General features: G+C 39.0%; 1 protein-coding gene across 2 annotated transcripts in view; it reads left to right on the top strand.

Annotated features, from left to right (window-relative positions):
• The window catches only part of LOC148333813 (calsyntenin-2-like), a 191,418-nt gene that overhangs the window by 113,173 nt on the left and 56,205 nt on the right, over positions 1-22,040 (top strand). For both annotated transcript variants that reach the window (XM_088300813.1, XM_088300814.1), the window contains exons 3-5: positions 6,352-6,547; positions 15,080-15,288; positions 20,381-20,530. In XM_088300813.1, the coding sequence (XP_088156939.1) occupies positions 6,352-6,547; positions 15,080-15,288; positions 20,381-20,530 (555 nt within the window). The remainder of the gene's footprint in view (positions 1-6,351; positions 6,548-15,079; positions 15,289-20,380; positions 20,531-22,040) is intronic.

Raw genomic sequence — 22,040 nt, forward strand, 5'->3', positions numbered from 1 at the left:
CCATTGCACTCTCTTATTTATTTATCTAATTTATATATTTGTCTGTATTATTGTTGTATTGCACTGGAGAGGGGAGCCCTCTAATCTCGTTGCACACTTGAGTACAATGACAATAAAGGGATTTCTAATTCTAATTCTAATTCTAATTCTAAATATCTAGTAGCATGATCACATCATGATTATGACCTTAACTGAGATGGGAGCACATTACAATATCACGCTGATTGATGCATAATTCAACACAATTTCCACCACATAGTATCGGGTGTCTAGGTTCATGTATTTTATGTTCAACTGCAGCTGTTGCCAAAATAGCGGACTTTATCTATTCTACAGTTAATGTGCCATTCATACGAAGCTGGAGTAAAGATAACGTAAAGGTCTGTTGAAACGCTAAGGGTAATTAGCTCACTGGTTGACATGCATCAGGTGCACGGTGCTGCATAAGGGCTAGAGCAGACAAATTATGTAAAAAGTGTAGCCTTGCAATTATCTATTAGCTGTTATTGTCTAGTATTTGAATTTTTGGGTAATTTTACTTTTTTAAGAACAGATCTTATCAAACCAAGTTTGTATGCTCCCTGTTTACAATCACGAAAACAAGTGCGATGTCATAAATATCTTTCTCATGCTGTTACAGCATGTAAATTAAAGTTTAGATTTAAATGGTGCAATTTATATTTTAAATCATGCTTTTCATGTTGCACTTTTTGGGATAAACCTTATCTAAATCGCGTCAACACTTTTTTTTCTTTTTTTTCTGTACGGGTCACAATGGAATGTAACTGCCCACCTGCCCAGAATCAAAATGGCATTGCCCATCTGTCCGTCCTTCATGTGCCACAAGTAGCCTTGGAAAACAGCTTTTGTTTTCATGCTAGGACATTATAATAGTTGCTGATTGGCTTTGGGACATTCTACGATCCTCTTGCCTCTTAGTGTGACATGTGGTGTCCATTTTGAAAGCTCACTTAGATTACTGTATATTGGTTGATTTGCTCACGTTTTTTTACTTGTATTATTAGGTAATTGAATTATGAGAGATGAGTCATCTCGAGTTAGGAACCAGGTGGCTTCATGCTTACACTGATGTCTGTTTCAAAATATAGATGCCTTGATATAAATGTGAATTCATTGTATTTATCTATTTTGTCGTCATTTCCAAGACCCAGAAATCATATTTTCTCTGAGGCTATTCTCTATCATACACTTGCTTGACTTGCCTACGTTCTCTCCATTCTCTTCACCATCTTTTTCTTTTCCTCTTGACTTCCTCCTTGAAGGTACAATCTGCAAACAGTATTAGTAGAAATGTCTCCCGAGGACATTGTTTTTCACAGCCTGTGGCGTCCACCACACACTGTAGTGATCCCATCCTTCAGACTGGCTCACTGAGCCACCGCACTTGACAATGGCTTTGAGCATTTTAGCAAGATGATATAATCGGTTATACATTTTACAGAGTTAACGGCAGTCATGTTAAGGAGGAATTTAACCTCACAAGTCCGTTATGTGCAGTGCAAACATGCTTAGCAACTACAGTTCATTCCCAGTTGGATCAGTGTGCCACGCAGTTTAATCATGATCCCAGAAATAACTTCTATGTCTAGGTTTATTCACATATCTACCTAGTTTGTAATATCTGTCCAAGAAGAAGAGATTTAACGTTTTAAAATGTGAGTTCACAGGCTTAATGCTTGGTTCAGACTGAACACAAAATATTTCGTTGCGCCGCGTGTCTTGCATCTTATAAAATAATCAGCCTGCGTCCCCGTCTGTCCTCGTCCTTTTAAAGTGCATCTGAACTTGCTGAAAATTTTAAAAATGATTTTTTTAAGTGAGACAAATTATGTGAAATGTGGTTCGCAACGGTTTAAAAAAATTTCAAGCTTACATCGAGGCGACTTGCCCGGCTATACTGAACAATGTTTTCAAAACCATACATTGTAATTTGTAATGACTTTCAACAATCACGGGAGACATTGGTCAGTAAACTCACATTTATTTACAACAAAACACAGTTTGTATGGAACACATTCATGAGCTTGGAAATGCTTCACTCAAATAACAAGTTTGCCACAATCCCTCAAAGGCAACAATTAGTCACTAGTTACGACTACTTTGACGATCAAAATCGACCATTAATTTAATAGTCGACGAGTCATTTGTTCCTGCTGGCCCGTTTGTGACGCACATGCGTAGCAGTGATAATCCTGGTCATCCTTTATGTAAACTGGACGCACCATTGCTAAAGCAGTGACATGGCTAACCAGTGTTAGCAACAGTGTCCAAAAGTTAGGGCGCATTTTACTAAAAAACTTTAAACTATGTAAACCTAAAAACGAAGCACATTCTGGCTCATGCCAGATTTAAATTCTGACATGGGGACAGTTGTGTTTGGAAGCTGGCATGAGCACACGAGTTATGGTGTGTGTTTCTAGTAACGTTGTGACACGGTCTTGTTTGCTATGCTAACATTTAGCGTCTATTATGGGTTACAGGGACATTAGTCAATGAACTCACATTTAACAACAAAAACAGCTACTGTACACCTGTTGTTGACATCAATATAGGAACAAAACGGTTGCATTTACTCGCAAGAAGGAACGCTTAAAGTCACAGAGTATGACATGTGCAATGACAAGCCCTTAATAGTAAAAAAAATTTTTCCTCCTGACGTTTAAGGTCCCCCACCCCCATGTGCTTTTGTAGATAGATTTACTACTTTAACATTATTTGTGCTAGTGAAGCAAAGCAAAATGTTAAAGGATAAAAGTTAAATAAAAACAAAATTAAAAAAACTGTATTTATATATTTTATCTTTCTTTAGGTCAGACGTTTTTAAATTTTTACTCTTTAGATTTCACTACCATCTACATAAAGAAAAAATGCTCTGTACCTGAGAAGAGCGAAATAGTTCTGTCATGAAGTATTTATTTTTGTATTTTTCAATACTTTCACATAGTATTAGTGCAACTCTGCATTGTGAATACGGTTTTTGGGTCGATTTTAAAATACACTCAAGATTTACAGCCAAAATCTTTAATTCCACAGTATTGCCTGCACCGTCATTTATAAACATTTCAGGAATGCTGGAACATGCTGCAAAGTTTAATAAAAGTTGAATGAACCCAGACAAAGTAGTATATTTGGGAACAATGTGGAACAGGCTTATCTAGATTTGAGCACACCCTTTATAATAATAAATAAAGGGTTCTGTTATATTTGTTTAATTGGGTGTTTGATTTTGCTGTTCCTATTGTGTAATTGCTCATTCTTTTTTTTTTATTGGCCCTGGATCTAATTAAGTGTCCCGGGTCAAAGACAGCATTAGTGAGGTAAAAGACTTTGTTTCTTTGTGAAGCTTAACTGAACAGAGAACATCCTTGGGGCATTAATGGAGGTCATAAACTCCTATAAGGATATCTGAACGCGTTGAACTCACGCTGGCCTTGCGCACACGAGGACACAAGCCATTCCCTGAGGCCATTTCATTATCACAAATTGAAAAATCTATTCATGTGTTGCTGTGATTCTTTGGGCGATTGAGTTGGCAATGTTTAAATACCAAAGCGGTAAGAACCATTGTGATTTTTTTCATTCTGACCAGTGACACACATGGAACACTAATGTTCCAGGAGAGCAGGAGAGATCATCAGGTATATCTCCAACAACACTCCCTATGCTGCACCAGCTGGGTGGTGGCCGGTCTGTAAAATTGTAAAACACGAACTTGCACAAAAATTGGGATCCACTGATCCAGTTACCCCGTCAATGCAAATTGAGCTCTGAGTGATCTTTCGCAACCACAACAGATTGATTGACTAAAGATGAAAGGAAGGTGGCAGTGGGGTCAAGCAAGCATGCCGAAATCATCACACGCTCCTCATCAACGCACACTCACACCCGTACACACATGCACAGACGAGTACACACACACAAGTGGTGTATCTTTAATTAAAAGATACGTCTTTTAACACACTTGCTATATATGGACACATTGTACATAAACATAGCAGGCGTCGCCGTCTGAGTCAGTCTGGTTTAATTAGTTTTAATCTCCAAGATGGACAGCTACTGTGCAGTTTTCTTCTGTTTTTTTGGAGCAGGCTAATTTCATGACGAGCATAATCAAAGCATTTACAATTTTGTCACATTGCAGAGTTTACAAGGCTTGACAGTCTGTCTCTGCCGCAGCGGAGAGGGTTGACATCTCTGTCGAGTGATTGCATATCCACGGATTCAAGTGTGGGGATATGTAGGGACTTCTGTGCATGACTAATAGCTGAGTTAATAACTGCTTGCTGAAAAAACTGAAGTCATGACAACTGTGAAAAGCACTGAAGAGTTACGCCTCTGCAAATGTGACTGATTTGCTAAAAATGGTAGCTCTAAATATTGCGATAGGGATAGCCAAGTGTTGCCTGGTACATAATATGTTTGCTGACAGTAATCTGATTTTGTCTTTTGTTCTTGCTGGTGTGACGTATTCCAGTTGTAGGAGGATGAAAGGAATAACAACTCTAATTTAAGATGCCAAACTGGCATATTTTGAACGTCTCTGCTTTGGTCACTCTCCAAAATACAGAGCGATCAGATCTGGCTTGAGGCAATGGCCATTTTATATCCTCCTCCATTTCCTCCTTTCAAATCCTCACCTTTTCTCTTTTTTTCTTTTCTTTCCTTTCCTTCTTTGCATTTGCTGTCTAATCTATGCACTTATTTGCAAGAGTGACATTTCAGAAAGGAAAGCAGCTCACGCATGTGCGTATATATCAACAGTGGCAGCTCGTCATCGATGGGCAGTCGGGTTTGATAATAACTTGGGGCCTCACGTTACACGTTAACCCCAGATATTTTGTCACAGTCTTGCCACTCCGCAAACACCATCGCCAGTGAAGCACTGCTGCCTTTGCTGATAATGAGCTCAATGTCCTCACAGACGCTGCGTGTGGACGGGTGCCAGATTCCCATGAGGTGTTGAGCACCACATGACATCAACAGAACTTGAGCTCAGTTCCTGAGCACACATTGCCAATAACTAATATACGGGCATTCACTTCAATGTGATTAAATGAAAATAATGATGCCCAAAGGGTAGACTTGACGCCACACAGACAGAGAATTAGCACATCAAAGAATGAGACGGATAGAGGACATTTCAACTGAAAAGTCAACTGAGTTATTAGCAGAGTTTTCATGTGCGTTGGCGATAACACAAATTACTGAATTGCTGCCAAACTATTTAATAAATAGTAGAGCAAAAAATTCATATCCATTAATAAGCATCCATTAGTTTTGCATGGCCAGGCTTCAAAAAGACACATTTCCCCCCATAAATTTGTCGTTTAAAAGCCTAATGTGACAGTGAGACATATTTAGATAATAGTTTCGACAAAGCCATTAGTATTTGAAAGCCCTCTGTCTTTGCCAAGTGCCAACATCTGTTCTTCAGCTCAGGCGGCTTTGGCCAACACTTTTAAACGCCCTCCCTCCCTCCTTCTCTCCTGCCTCGAGATGGGTGGCAATGCACTCATCGGGTGTGGGGGTCAAGTGATCTGTGAGGCATGGAAAATAGACGAGTTTTTGCCCTTGAGTTGTTTGTGTGTCCATGTGAGTCATAACGGCGGAGAGTACACATCTTGCAATCAGTGTCCCTCATCTTGACCCCTCCTTTCCTGCTCCCTTTCAGCTACAATTACATCATAAGGGGCCGTTGAAGACCTCTCTGTCTCAGCAGTGGTTGGACATTATCATTACATATTGGACCTTATTCGGGCCTTACAAACACATTAAGTTCGGCATAATTCTTCCAGATGATCGTGGTAATCAACGTATTCTTCAGATTAATTTTAACCACAAAAATGTAGAATACAGAGCGCTGACAGATACCTTGACAGGCAGGTTTATTTTAGTACTTTGTTCAGTGTGCGTATGTGTTATGTGCTACACTTGTGGTCATCAAAAATGCTCTAAACAAGGGGTGCCCAAGTCCGGTCCTCGAGAGTTTCCCTCCTCCAACACACCTGATTGAAAAAATCAGGATGATTATGAGGCTTCTGCAAAGCAAAGCAAACTTGGTCACCCCTGCTCTAAAAGTTGGTGTGATATATAGTTATCCACCTACATATTTTGATCTACTGAAGTTAAACCTCAGAATTTGCATTAAAACATACATTCAGTAGTCATGTTAACGAGATATGAACAGCATGTTTCTTATGGAGCAATGAGTGCTTCTTTTATGTTTTTAGGCCAATACTCTTTCGGGGACATATTGGAAATGGCCTTTCTATACGTTCACCGTTTCACATTCATTTTTCAACAGACTGTAATTTTCTCTCTGGTCCCCAGGGGAGATCTGTGCGTTCAACATCCATGGGCTAGAGGCTCCATTCAAGGCAGTTGTGCTGAACGGTACATCTGGGGAGGGCCAACTGAGGGCTCGTGGCCTGGTGGACTGCGAACTGCAGAAGGAGTACACCTTCATCATTCAGGCTCATGACTGCGGTTCCGGCCCAGGGGGCACAGAGGGCAAAAAGTCCCACAAGTGAGTAAAATACTATCTAGTAACATATGGTTTACATAGAATTCCATATAACGTCCAGAATTTATTTTGCCCTCGAGTTTTTATAGGCACACAAATAACATTAATGGGTCCAAAAGAAACATTGAGGCTTTACTCTATATGTCTCGTTATTTATTTTAATACATTTAATTCATGATCATGTCACCGACTAAATGAGTGTGCGGTCAGATTGATTGATCAGACCAGTGTGTAGTCTGCCCCAAATCTGATGGGACGGCTCCCGGGACCCTGAAAATGATAAGGAGTACACAGAACATGGGTCAAGTAAATCTAATATAATGATGCTCATTTTAAAGACAAATCATACTTTACGGTATTTTCTTCATAGGTTTGATATTGAAAGAAATTGCATGTCATTCCAAAATAACTGTACCCATATCAAAAAACTAAAGGCAATTTTTATACAGATCTGATCAGCTGGATTGGATCGGCCGATACTTTGCATTTTTTGCACATTTTCTGATAATGTCTTTAAAGCCCATCTATCAATGACCTCCTTGATTGTCTGAGTGAAATAAAATATTCCAGCTGCAGTGTTTGCTAAATATAAATTTACCTGTGGCTGCTACTGAAATATTTTGGCGCGACCTGTCTGTCAGTATTTCATGTACCTCTTGTAATAAGTTTAGTTGCTCCACAGACAGCCGCTCTTTTGCTTGTGTGGTCCTTGTGTGACTAATTGATACCACGATTCATTTTCTTTAAGGGACAATACTGGAAGTAGAGTGCCTCAAATGACTGAAGTATCAATCGTATCGATGATTAAAGTTTGGGAATCAGGCTTCGTGGTATCATCGACTACTCAAAGTAGCTTACAAAAAAATACTAAAATGTACATCGACAACATTTAAACTCCTTGATAGAAAACTTTAAAATAAAGTAATGAAATAAAAGTGGGTTTCTAAAATATCAATTTTCCGAGCCGCTTCTCCTCACAAGGGTGTAGGGCAAACTGGAGCCTATCAAAGCCATCTACAGGCTGTGGGCGGGGTACACCCGGAACTGGTTGCTAGCCAATCGCAGGGCATACAAAGATAAACAACCTCCCAATCACACCAAGTGACAGGTTAGCGCAATCCAATCAACCTACCAAGCATGTCTTTTGGATTGTTGGAGGAAACCGAAGTACCCAGAGAAAACCCACACTGGCACGGGGAGAACATGCAAACTCCACACAGGAAGGCCAGAGCCCGAGATTGAACCCTTCACCTCTGTACTGTGAGGCGGATGTGCTAATCAGTCAGCAACCATACCGCCATTCTAAAATATCTGAAAAAAAGAGAAAAATATGAATTGTTTAGAGGACCTATATGAAAGTTTTGAGAAAAAACGCTAAGTTTTTAACCTGGATTTAAGAGTATTTACACTTGGAGTTGACTTGACTTCTGTTGGCAGCTTATTCCATTCGTGTGCAGCATAATGGCTAAATGCAGCTTCACTATGTTTACTTTGAATTCAGGGCTCCATAAAACACACTAATCACATATTCTCAGTCAACTGGAACAATTGCAGAGAGCAGTCTGGAACTTTTTTTTGGGGGGGGGGATTATAAGAAAAACTCAATTTGACAGTTTTCTCTTTGAGGCAACTTTGTGTGAAAGTTTTGAGTCTCTGACATCACTCTGTGGAGTTTTCTTGTGATGTTGATGGTCCTTTCTCTGGCAAAAGTACAAGAGATGAGCAACAGAGATAAAGTAATGAACTTTTTGAAGGAAGACTGCGTAGAGGAACACATGATTTTAAATTTCCCTCTACCCTTGTCTTGTTTCCTGCTCTACTTGCCGCCTGTCTGCTGCTCTACTTCTCCTTCCTTTTGTTCTTCTTTCTGGCTGGATACAGCTGTCTGAGTCTGTCCTCCTTCATCGCTGTCTCTGTCATACTTGCCAATATATGAATATTTAATATGACCACCTCTGTGATAACAGAGGAATTCTTCCTCCTTCCTGTGTACTGTATATAAATCTATCTCATGTGGCTGACAAGAACCGTAGTTGTGTTTCCCATCTCAAATGAAATGATAATTATTAATATTGAATGTTTGCGTCTCAGTGCAAAGTTTATGAACATTTTGTTAATGACACCATCAGAAAGAATCCTCACAGACATGTTGTGAAACATTTCACAGTCTTGTTCTGATTACCCAGTTACGCTTGCTGTTCATGCATCTCGTGCACGCATTACCCATTTCACAGATTCCCAAGAACCCTAAAGTGGACATACATTCACAACTGGGTTCGTAAGTGTCACCAAATGTACAGTAGATAATTGTAGCCCATATCAATTCTGTGTAACAGAGCAGTAAGAGGTATTATTAAAGCAATCATTGGCGACACTTGTAGGCCTATCTGACAGAGAGGCTAATTATCCTGTCTGACGATTAGCTGAATGGGAATCGTGGAGACTTGCACACACATATACATCACGCATATGCATTCCCACACACTTTCATCGTATGATTACTTTAAAGCCAATGTGATTAACTAGACATGCACAAAAATAGTGCAATGACATTTTAGTGGAAATGTCTGTGCTAGCACATCTTCAATTTTACAACATTATTCTGTATTTGAGGCAGTGCTCCACCAGATGCCCATGTAGTTAATACAGAGTTGACTTGACTCACAATCCTTACATCGCAACCATTTGTCAACCTACCAAGGGATTAATTGTTGGTTTTTATTGTCCTGTCAAAGCATATTGTTACATATTTTGGGTGATAGTGCTCCTCATCTATTATGTAACCGCTTTTCCTCCATCTTTAGAGTGCTTTGTTCAATGCGCAAGTGTTGAATAAATCAATTTGATTGATACCCGCTTTGTCCGGGCCACCGTCAGTCCCTATGAAACCCAAAACTCATGTGATTTTCAAATTTCCCCATTGTGGGACTAATAAAGGACATCTTTATCTTTATCTTTTTGATTAATGGCCAACTCTATAATTAGTCTCAAACAGTCAAATGGGAGTTTGAAACTTGTATTCTTTAGTTGCCATTAGAAAAACAGTTAAATTCATTTTTTTTTCAAACATGTAAAGAAAAATATCTGAAAATGTTCCGAGAAAACAATAATTAAAAAAAAAAAACAATCACAACAGAAACAAATATATATTTAAGAAAAAAGAAAATGAAACAACTAATCATCAAATGAGAGCTACAAGAGAAAGTAAGGCAATGGTTGACCCAATGGCAAGTATTTTAGACATACATTAGATGTTCGAAAAGGAAAAGGAAGAAGTACAAGCTTTTATATTCCTACCCCTTTTTCTCCATTTCATCGTTGAAATATCAGAAATTTTTTACAACTTTCCACTAGTTCCATAACATAAGATATAATAATACATACAATGTAGACTCCAGGCAATACACTTCTGTATCCACAACTGACTGCTACTGTTATAAATGTTGTTAAGCATAGTACACTTTTGGATTATACAGCATTCTTTTAAGGATTGTTGTGCTTGTTATCAGCAACAAACACAATTGGGTTTTACATAATTACACACAAACAAAAATGATAATAAGGATAATAGTAAAAATACAAGTAGTGATGATAATCTAACTAGACAGTATTTCCTATAATATAACCAGTATTTCTACAAATCATTATCAAGCCCCACATCACATCTCTAAAACCAACACAAGCACGGGGAGAGCATGCAAACTCCTCACAGGGCAGCAGGAGGTGGTCATGCAGACCAGTCGCCCACCGTGCCACCCTTCAAGATGCTAGTTAACATATTTTATATTTGTTGTATTTGTTTTCTGTTTCTTTAGTTTTCTATTTCATAATTCCCTATTTTCTTTTTGCAAGTATTTATTCAACCCTTTGTTGTCATTATGCTTTGGTTTTATGTTGTTTTGTTTGATTGTGCAGTTGATACCGTATAATCGCTTAAATATTGTAAGAAAGGCATCAAAATCTTTGTCACTACCTTTTTCTTTGTCAACCGTATTCCAATTCTCTCTCAGTAAATCACTTTTTACTGCTTCTTGGGGCTTCTTAGTCCTTATTTGTCTGTATTGTAATTTATTATCTTGGTTGTTTTGATATGTTTGCAGGCATAAATTATGAATCCTTGCAAGTGGTCACTCATGTCATTCATCAGTAGTACACTCACCATATTCTTAGCCATAATATTAGTAATAATAATTATATAAGATATTATCTACTAATGTTACGCAATGGATTTTGAATCTGCTCGTTCTGCTAAGATTAAGATAGAGGTTGTGGCTTTATGCTGTATGAATAAACTCTTCTGTTATTTTGATTTTGTGTTTGTTCAGATTGAGAAGTACAATATTATAGTCACCACAGATGAACACTGTCTAATGTTTGTTTCTGTGCAGACTTCCCCCATCCGGCTTTTTTTTTTTTTTTTTACATCAATATTAGAACCTAATGTTCTATTTATATTTTCCTTTTTTTTACCATAGATATTTCCAATGTGACACATTCTACCATGTCCACCACCTGTGACATTTTTTCTCCTTCCTTAAAAGAAAAATGTCTGTCTATATACAAAGCCACACAACCGCCATTCCTGTTTTCTCTATTTTTACTAGCCAGTTCATGTCCGTACATTTCAAAGTCCATGCCTCTTTCATTACAAATTCTGGTTTCTGGTCCTGCAATTATCTTAAAGGGTTGTGTGAACTTAGATAAGATTTGAAATTATGGAAATTGGTGTCTGGGCTTCTGCTATTAAAGTGAAAAATTGATTTTTTTTTAGTACAAAGTCAATTGTGTAACACTTTAAGCTGCTATTGTTGATGGTATGAAAAAAGTTATTTTCTGGACAATTTAATTTTCTATGTCCTGTGAGTGGTGCTTAGCAAATTGAAAAGTATTTGGTTACAGTTCATTGCATTGAGCAGTTCTTTGTGTTAATTGGGTGTCCCCGGTATGACAATGTGAAACGTTTGTCATCATTCCGAGTGTGAGTAACTGAGTGCAGTCCTTGAGCAACACCTGGTTAGTTACGATGAAGTGGTTTCGTTGTGCACGTGCGGGGGTGGATGGTCAATTTGATTGCTCTGAGGTAAATGATGTCACCTCTCTCTCTGGCCGCTCTCAGTTCCATCCACCTCTTTCCTCCTTAATTGTTAGAAAACTTTGTTGGTTATCCGATCCTTAACTTTGTGTTGTTTTATTAACACAGGTTGTCCTCTCTGTGTTTCCCAATGCGATGAACTCCCTCTTTTTCCACTTCTTGTTGCAGCTTTAGCTTTTCAGTCAAGACCTTTTTTTACCGTTTCTTCTGTTGTTGTCTACGTTTCCCCCAGTGCCTCTGGAAGCGCATCAAACACTAACTTGTTCCTCCTTCACTGGCTCTCCAGCTATTCCGTTTTTTTTCTGTGACAGCCAGCAGGCTCATCATACTTTTCGTTGCCTGTTTTTAAGTCGTTCACTTCCTTTTGAGTATAATGTAAACTTCTTTTGATCTCCTATAGCTCTTTTGTCAGTGCATTCAGTCCATTGTTGGTAGAGTCCACGATTGTTGTGACAAGACTTTCAAAATTGTCCTGTTTCTGTCAACTAAAAGTTAGATATTGTCAAATTTGACTTTGACACTGACTTCATTGCTTACATGAATTTTCAAGACTTGAACCATACACATTCTCTCTCTGTCAATTTTCTTTCCCTTTGCTGCTGAAGCTGTTCGTTAACTTGTGTCAGCGAAACAAGATCCACATCGGAGCCAAAAGCAGTGACGTTTTAACATAAACTGCTATAAAAAAATACGGAGCTCAACTAGTGAACTGTCGCTCCCATATTTAATTCAACCTAGCATCGTTGAGGCTAATTGAAATGGAACCTCATTCTGTCAAAACCTGTTAGTTGAAGTGATACCTATTTGGGAACAATAACATACCTCAAGCATGAACACCTTTCTCTTTAAGCCGAACAATGTAACGTAACGCTACGCTCTGTGTTTTAATTGTGAATATGGGCCTGTGGGAAGTGAACCATCTGTGCAGCTCTGCTTTTTCTTATTAGACGTACAAAGTGATATCAATTTCATTGTCAAACTCAAACTGCAATTGCATATTGCAATATGTCAGCAGATGTTAGGAAATGTTAAATGGTGGCGGGTGGAGTCACAAGTAAGTGCAAAAAAAAAAAAAAAAGTGCTTATCACGGTAAGTTTTTTTTTTTTTTCAAGGAGTATATTTAGGGCGATGTCATAAGTGAATGAAAAAGATTCAAAAGAAAGAGAAATAAACATTTTCTGGGGTGGTGTGAGGCTGATTGACGGACTGATGTACTATGTATGAAGATACTTCAGAGGATTTTCCCTTTCCTCATCCTTTCAGTTAGATAGCACTGTCAGATTGTAAACATGTTAGTCATTTATGAATTCAAATCTGTTGATTGAAAATATGATTTAAACTCCCATTGTTAGATTTGTCTTGATCTTCCCAGTCTGCCCTCATCTTTCCTGCATAATGAGTCATGTGCTCAACCACGCAACCTGAGGAAAGTCATTTATAACTGAAATTGTAAAAGTGTCAAAAGAAATAAAATTTGTACACATCGGAGTAAAGTGAATTGAACAATAAAAATGTGTGGCAGTGGGGCTTTGGGTTGCATGTTGTAGACTGGCCGCAACGTTATTGGAGTATAATTTCAGAGTGCTACATGCAAATATGATTCCTTGCCGTGAATCACATTTAATTGCAGTTATGTTACTTATTTTTATATTTGCTACATAAAATTTGACTTTGACACTGACATCATCTCGTTATGAGATACTTGGCTGAGCCAACAGGAACACATGACAAGCCTATTTCTTTGTCACTGCTGTTATCATGTACAAAACAATATTTTGAGGTTCATATTATGATATTGTATCGTGACATTTGGATATCATTGCATCCATAATAGTTAGTAATTACTTTTAATATGGCATACATCTGTGTGGCGGCTGTAGCGAAAGAATAAGATGCTTGAGTTTATTCTAACAAAGGGATTTCAGAATTTATATTTGAAAGTTCCTGTCCTCACCAATGTAATAGCAATACAATACATATGAATCATAAATTGTTCAACCAGGAAATCATGAAGTACTTAATTGATCTTATATTGAATTGGCTACTTGGCTAGTCTTACTGTCACATTTTAAGTTGCCCACTGGCAACTGAAGCTAGCGCATGTGTGTTTAGCAGAATGATAGCAATGCTCAGCCTTTCCACTTTGTTGGCCTGCATTATAGTTGCTCATATTTTGTTGAGATGTTTATGACTTCTAACAGTTAATTTACTTGCACTGCCTCCATGATAATCTCATAAACCACACATCGCGGCTCTCTGTTACTCGAAACATCATCCTCCACCTCCAAGTACATCATTCTTGTTCTTGGCGTGCAAGCATCTGTTGCTGTTTAACAATTTCATCCATGGTTTTTCTGCTGTTTTCTGCTTACTTATTTGAGAAAAACTCTCTGAAAGCACTCATAGTGAAAGATCACACATTTACAAATATTACAAATATATTTCTCTTATGAAAGTACAAGGCACGCAAGTAATCAGGGCCCAAAGCTTCCAATAGGAGGCACGATTATTAAGTACAATGCAAAAAGAGGGTCACAACTCACAAGTAAGCTCAAATAATAATTATAGCGAATTTTGCTTTTTATTATTCATTCTACTGAATTTCTGACTGCTTTAGCTCCTGATTCAGGGTTAAGGGTTCAAGATATTTAGCTATCACATGCAAAGTAAACACACAACGGTAGCACTGAGCAATGGTCAACGTAAAATTATCCACCTTTAGTGATGCAGTGGAAAAATACCATCTTTATTTTTACATATGAGGGTCTGTTTTCATAGACGGAGGCATGTGCGCTTGGCATTAAAACTGGCGCAACTTCATTTTTTCAAGTCTAGTTAACCACTTTGGGGATTTGGCACACCGTTCTGCATCTTTCTTGGCGTTCTCTATCTGCATCTGACAATTTGGTTCTAGAAAGTAGGCTACACTTTTGACTGAAACTGAACTAAATCAAAGCGGGTCTAAGTTATGGCGCAGGGGGTGTAACATAATTTAGGTGGATTTGATCAAGGTGCATACAGGTTGATTCTGAGCTCCACATTTACAGGCAGTGGTTATTGTATTAAATTCATAAATATGACAAAAGTGTGCATTGATCCCCCTGAATCATTACAGTAATTTGAACAAATTATCATTATCATCTTTAATATATTTTTAAAGGTACAAGCCTGACCATGGCACAACCTAACCTAACAAGACAGCTGTCGACAAAAAAGAAAACAAGAAAAACATAACAAATCTAAAATCGAACATGCTCACTCTCATAATGGAACAAACGCCCATTTCTACCCGCATGCGTCTACGAAACACTGAGCTGGGCTAAGCGCAAAAATAGTGCCCTTGGTGTTTTGCACATTGAAAAGCATATTTTACTATATATCTATGTGGATGACTCTTCTAAGCAGATGAGTAAATTAAATTTTCTATATCTGTTGTGTGCAGGGCAGTGGTCCATATTCAAGTCAACGATGTCAATGAATTTGCTCCGGTGTTCCGGGAGCCCGAGTACCAAGCTGCAGTGACAGAGGGCAAGATTTATGACAGCATCCTACAAGTGGAAGCCACAGATCAGGACTGTTCACCTCAATACAGCCAGATCTGTAACTACCAGATTACCACAACTAACACACCATTTGCTATAGACCGCAATGGTAAGTAGTTCACAGGAAAAAAAGCATCCATATATGTTGTTTTATAACTTTAATATTGGTGATGAAAAAATGTGTGTGTGTGGGGGTGCTTGTGTGTGTGTTGTTCCTCGTGGGTCGATAACCTGGATGTTTTCTATCTCCCTCCGCTGCAACACACCTGATCCAAATGATGGTTACTCAGCTTCTGCAGACCTTGTTGATTATTTGTAGAGCTTGCTGATTATCTGATCATTTGAATCAAGTGTCTTCCAGCAGGGAGAGATGGAAAACATCCAGAAAACCGTCCCTCAAGGAACGGGATTGAAGACCACTTCTGTACATCATATTACAAGTTTGATTTTCTCCCAAGCTATCCTTTTGGACAGTCTTGGCAGTGTATTGACAATTTATGCATAATAAATTGCATTGTCATATGGCTGGAAAAAAAAAATGACCTTATGCCTGCAGTAAATCCCTGTTAGTGCAAGTTCGAAAGATTATGGAAAAAAAAACCCACACCTGCAGAAGTGCAACAAAAGTTCAGATGTGTGTGCATTAGGACTGCACAATATTGAAAAAACATGTGATATGCAATATATGAGTGTTGTACACATATACACACACACACACCCCCCCACACACACCCACACCCACACGCATACATACACACATACATATATATATGCATTTTTGCATTTACAGTATTAGTTGCATGTCACCACACCTCAGAATTTCTGTCTTTGCTGTGGTGAGGCAATAAAATGTCTGGAATGTTTGACTCAGGGTCCAAACTGAGCTGTTAATGATGAAGTAGGAGGCTCTTTTCTTTCTATTTGAGGAGGTCTTCTTCAGCCACTGACTGCTAAGGAAAGACTCGAAAGAGCTCTTGAACTCAAAAGCACTTGAGTGAATAAGAAAGAGGATGGAGGCAGGGTGAGTGCCAAAGAAATCAGAATTGACCTTTAGCAGGGGATGAATATGAATAGGTCGGAAAAAGGGCCTGTAGTTCTATTTTTTCTGTCTATAGGTTTCAAAACAAACCAAAGAATTGATCCTAGTGGTGCGCGACGTGACACGCCTGATCATTTGTTACCGTGAGGGAAAGAGTGGACAGGAATAATTTGCAAAAGGCCAGAGGCTATGTAGGAGGTGATTGGAATTTGTCTGGAATGAAATTATCTGTCCCATCCCTTTGTGGGTAATCAAATCAACAAGTAGAGTGGAAGGAGACTTCACAGTTTAGAATACTGCAATCACCCCTGTAACTTATTGTCTGGCTCTTGTGCCTCAAAGTACACTAACTGATCCATTTGTCATATTATTCCTCTGTGAGTACTCCCCTTATCATGGTGGATTGGTTTATGTGTCCCAATAATGACGTTCTGCTACAGGACTTCTGTGCTTGTTACAGATTTTCTATAATGAACACCTTGTTCATAGCGACCATGTATCCACATGTCACCAGGACACCATGGTCGCGTTTGAATGATCAACTTTGTGGTTGTGTCATCGGGCTTCCGGCCACATCTTGGACACTTGGGTGAAGAGAGGGGGCGTTGTGTTGCGAAGTTGTGTCTTGGCTCAGATCGTGGGAAGAGATATTGGTCCACCTGGCAGACCCAAATGTAAGGTGAGCGTCTGCTGGGAACCGCAGTCTCCTGTCAGAAAGAGCTTCAACTCCCACCTCCGACACAGAAATTTGACCATGCTGACATATTGTGTGCTTCCATCATTGAGGCAGCTGTCAGACTGAAGATGGAGGGCTATTGTGTCTTTTTGGCCTGTGGGAATCTGGGGGCAATTGGTGGGTTGGCTGGCCAAGCAGAATTTAACTTGGGTGGTCTCTCAAGCCAAAACTTGGGCATGGGAGGAGTTCAGTGAGGCGTTGAAGAATGATTCTGGACAGCTTCCTTGAAGTTTTGGCCCACCATTCAACATCTTAGTAGCAGTGCATCATAAAAAGTGTGTAAAGTGAAGATGGGGTGATGCTGACCTTGACCTGACTAGAGACATGAATCAGTACAAAGAATACGTCAAAGATATCATTTCTACTGACATGCAATCCTTTGAGGACACAGAGTATGACTTTGACCCTCCTTGGCAACATCACATGGACATCGGGGACAATGCCTCTGGATTGACAAACTGGTAGGACCTGAAGGTGTTTTGTAATTATGAGGGGTTCGGACTCTTCCGCTTCCCCGGTAATGTCTATTCAAGGATTTGAAAGAGGAAGGTTTTTTTTTAATATCAGATGCATAATGAGCAGTGTGGTTCTTGTCCTGGCCGTGCAACAGTGGATCCACTCTACACCCTCAGCTGGATCCTCAAGGGTGGATGGGAGTTTACCCAACCAGTTTACGTATGCTTTGTCGACTTGGAGAAAGTGATCAAGGTGTACCTTGAGGAGTTCTGTGAATTGGGATGGGGGGAGCAGACCCCGTGTTACGACCTCTTTGGTCCCGGTACAACTGGTGTCAGAGTTTTGACGGCATTGCCAGCATTTTGTCAGATTCATTTCCAATGTAGGTTGAGCTCTGCTAAGGTTGCCTTTTATCACAGATTCTGTTCACAACCTTTAAGTACCGAATTTCTAGGCGTAGTCAAGGCATTTAAGGGATCTGGTTTGGTGGCCTCAGTATTGCATCTTGATGTGGTTCTGTTTGTTTCTTCAAGCCACAATCCCATTCTCTTAGTGGAGCGGTTCACATAGCGTTTGGTATGGGAATCCGCACCTCAAAATCTGAGACCATGGTACTCCGTCAGAAAATGGTGGCGTGCCCTCTCCATGTTGAGGATGAGATCTTACCCCATTTGGGGAAGTTAAAGTATCTGAGTGTCTTGTTCACAATTGAGGGAAGAATGGAGCAAGAGGGAAACAAACGGATCTGGTATAGCGTCTGCCGAAATGCAGACACTGTTGTAGTGAAGGTTCTCCGCTCGATTGACATTCCCGCCCTTACTGATGTATACAAGCTGTGGATTGTCGGGGTGGAACGTTTCATAAAATCCACGGTTTGGGTTGGTTCTTGTTTTTTTTTTTTTCAGTTGATTTCAGTGTGCATAAAAATTAAAAGAAAACAAATGTATGAAAGTTTATATTCACAACATTCTTTTTTTATTACTTTTAAAATTTAAATGATAGTTTATCTATCTATGCCAGTGGCATATAATGTCAGGCATAACAAAAAACTTCTCTTCACTTGTATCCATCTGTTGTCATTCATACAACAGAACAAATTGTTTCTTAGCAAATATATCAGCTTTTTGTTCAATTATACAAGCCGGAATTTCATAGTAAGTACTAAACTGAGACAAGATCATTATTTCAATATGCATAATTCTTGTTTTTGTTTTGGTGGTTAAACCCTGATTTTTATTTCTCACGTTGAAAAACACTGATCTTGTCATTTTCCTCCTTAAAAATGCTCCATCATGATGCACATTGACTAAAATGTGTCATCATTTATATCAAATATGAAAGAATAATGGTAATTGGTTATTATTTCTCTCTACATAATAATTATGTGTGAATTAGCCCAACTCATGTATGAATGTTGACTTCGTCATCTCGTCTTTCACGGCATATTAGCACATACAATTGTTATTGTTTTACTATAAACACCACCTTACTGGATTTCCAATCAAATGAACAAGATGTGCTTCAATTGCAGACTTTCATCTTTAATTTGAGGGGATTCACAGTGCACCCAAATCAGGTATTTCTGTAGGAATTAAATACAGACACACCGACAAGACAACAGGGCACACTTGGATAAAATATGAGCAGATAGAGAGACCCGAGGAGCAGTATGACAAGGACAAATGTAGGCAAAGACAAACACACTGAATGTAAAACTCTGGATAATCCTGAAGACAAAAGGACATGATGCATATCAGAGAAAAACCAAAGAGCTGAACAAAAACATAGATTAAGACAACTAATCTTCAATGCAGATTAAGAAGGTTGGATATAAATCGACACACATTTTGTGTGTCAGGGTTATAGGAAAGTTGCTATCACCGAATTCCTCCAAAATGTCACAATGGGGAGGAGGCCGAGGCCAAAATAAACATCCAGTATGATGCGTGGCGCCCTTGCTGTGCTTGCAGCTCGAGTGACAAAGTATATTAGACATCTGGAGGTGTAACTGTGAGGCTGACATAACCCAAAGAACGAAAGAGGTAAGAGTGGCAAATATATTTTTGGCAACCCCTGTCGGGCTCACAAGCATAACTATCACAGCGTGCGTTCCTGTTTACACTTTTGACGCATGCTTGCTTTATACTAGTAATAACATTTATAGCAGAAGAATCTGAGGATTTCATTTTTCATGTCTGTTGTCACTGACAATCTCAATACATAAATACAAATTTCACAACCCACAAATGTCAGCTGAGAGAAAGAATTGACAAGACTTAAACAGTTCACTCGTCTCACCCAGGGTGTCTCTCACATCCTCGTATGAAGAAAAATAAAGTGCTGAAAAACACCTGATTCATAACACTATTGTACTTGCTAAAGTCACTGAACAAATAACCATAGATGGGCACTTTAACCTATTTTGCCCTTGTCATCCACCTTCCGTCAATACACTTTCGTCCTTATTTTTAATGAATAATCATGAGAGAGAGAGAGTGACAGTATATTACAAAATCATTGCAGAACAGAACATTTTTGTTGTCACAGAAAGCAAATTCACAGATGAGCTTGGACCGGGGTCGCAATGTAGTGATGGCTGGATTTTTTTAACTTCATCCCTTTCCTCAAATTAATCGCAATTTAAGATGTTTATTATGGCTCTCAATTGCTTCTTCACACAGGCATGCATTCCCCTTCTTTCTCTCGCTGATGCGTGTGCAAACGCAAAAGGCAGAGAGAGGGAGAGAGAGAGTGAGAGATTCATGAGAATCATGTAATTCATACTTCAGGCTAATAGGAAAAAAAAATTGTGGTTAGCGAGCATGACACTATTTTCTTCCCCCTGGTAATAAACACAAAAGTGAATTTGATTGGGCTCTCTGTAAATCATAAATCAAAAATATTTTGTAAATCTGTAGCCTACTGCACAATATTTCTTAATGAATTTGTCCATAACCTTCCTGTATGCAGGTAACATCCGAAACACAGAGAAGCTGAGCTATGACCGAGAGCAGCAGTACGAGATCCAGGTGACAGCCTGGGACTGTGGCCAGAAGAGAGCCTTGCGCGGCGTCCCTGTCCGAATTGACGTCAAGCCTGTCTGCAAACCCGGTTGGCAGGGTAAGTTGTCTTGTTGCCTCGTGTTTATGCGCAACAAATGTCGGTAAATGTCTGTGTGTTCAGAATTGCAGATGCCTTTGTTTGTCTTAGATAGTTGCCTTTGTGTGCAAGAGTTTGTTTGTCTGTTTTAGAAGTATGGGAAGATGGGTGGCACAAGAAGCAAGAGTTGTTTGTGCTGTTTTTATCCTCGCAGCAACACAGATGTGATTATTTACATGATTATGTGCGTTTCTCTGAATGTGCTTGCTGAAGTAAGCATGATTCATTTTTCTCCATTTCCAATCCCTTTGCTGTCTTCCATCATCCTGTTTTCCTCTGCCAGACCCACAAAGCTTTTCTCTCAATTTCTCCCCCTTCTTCCCTAAAGAATTGTCCTGTCAAATTTCTTTTCTGTGATCAACAGCACTTTAGAAAGAGCGCCCTGACACAGTCAAGATGGCTCTTTGCACATCAGAAAGCTGTCATGACAGCTCTAACAAGAGTAATGCAAAGTGTCTGTTTTGAGTGCCACAACACTAAAAAGTACGCACAATAACTGTAGATGCAATGGGAGATAGGATTTTGCAACCATGTGCAATCCTTGTTCCTCTATCACTGCACAACTGATGTATTGGATTCCTTGGTGTAAAGGCATTCATGGTCACGCTGGAGATGATGTTTACCATAGGAAAATGAGGGCCCTGGTACACACCGGGTGAGTCTCTATTTAAGTTCTGTGTGGCGGCATTTGATTTGGTGTCTGGAATGATTTGACAAAATAATCAGGGACTCCTAACATGGTAAAGATTAATTTATCTTGCACAAAGAAATAATATCTATGAATATTTTTCCAGTGCACTCTGGTTCTTAATTATTTGTTAACATGTAGGACTATTCTCTGATTGGAACAAATAAAGACAAATCTTTTTATAGATAGGCTGTGAATTAGTTTTTCCCCCATATCCCCATGCAATAGGTCAAGTATGGCAATAATGAACAATATGTGTATAAAGATTCCTTTTTTTAGGAGATCCTTCATTTTGTAAAGGATATCTATGGTTTTAGATATTTTACTTTGAACAATTTAACATCAATAAAACAACACAATCCATATTACCCTTATTTATTCTCATGATGAACATCGAATTAGCCCCCACATTACACTCACGAGGCCCCATAGTGTGACGTGCATCTATTTCTGTATTTAACGACACGAGGTTAAGGAATTGCAAAGAAGGATATTAAAAATTGAAAACACAAAAGAATGCAATGACACAAACAATCAGGGAGAATCAGCAAAAACATGAAAACACATTTTGATCACACGCACACACACATAAACACACACCAAACATCTTGGCATCAAAAACGTTGAAACTTTTTCAATTCATATGCGAATGTGAGTGAGCTGGGTGTGACGGTATACACCCAATGTCAACCGGCAATATGTAATTTTTTCCAAACATAGATGCTAATATGACAGGCCAGTCTGACATGGGCTTTTACAATGACTCACTGCCTCTTGGTGCTG

Source organism: Idiotropiscis lumnitzeri, chromosome 7, assembly GCF_059441095.1.
Source record: "Idiotropiscis lumnitzeri isolate Australia: NSW breed Sydney's pygmy pipehorse chromosome 7, RoL_Ilum_1.0, whole genome shotgun sequence".
Taxonomy (NCBI): Eukaryota; Metazoa; Chordata; class Actinopteri; order Syngnathiformes; family Syngnathidae; genus Idiotropiscis; species Idiotropiscis lumnitzeri.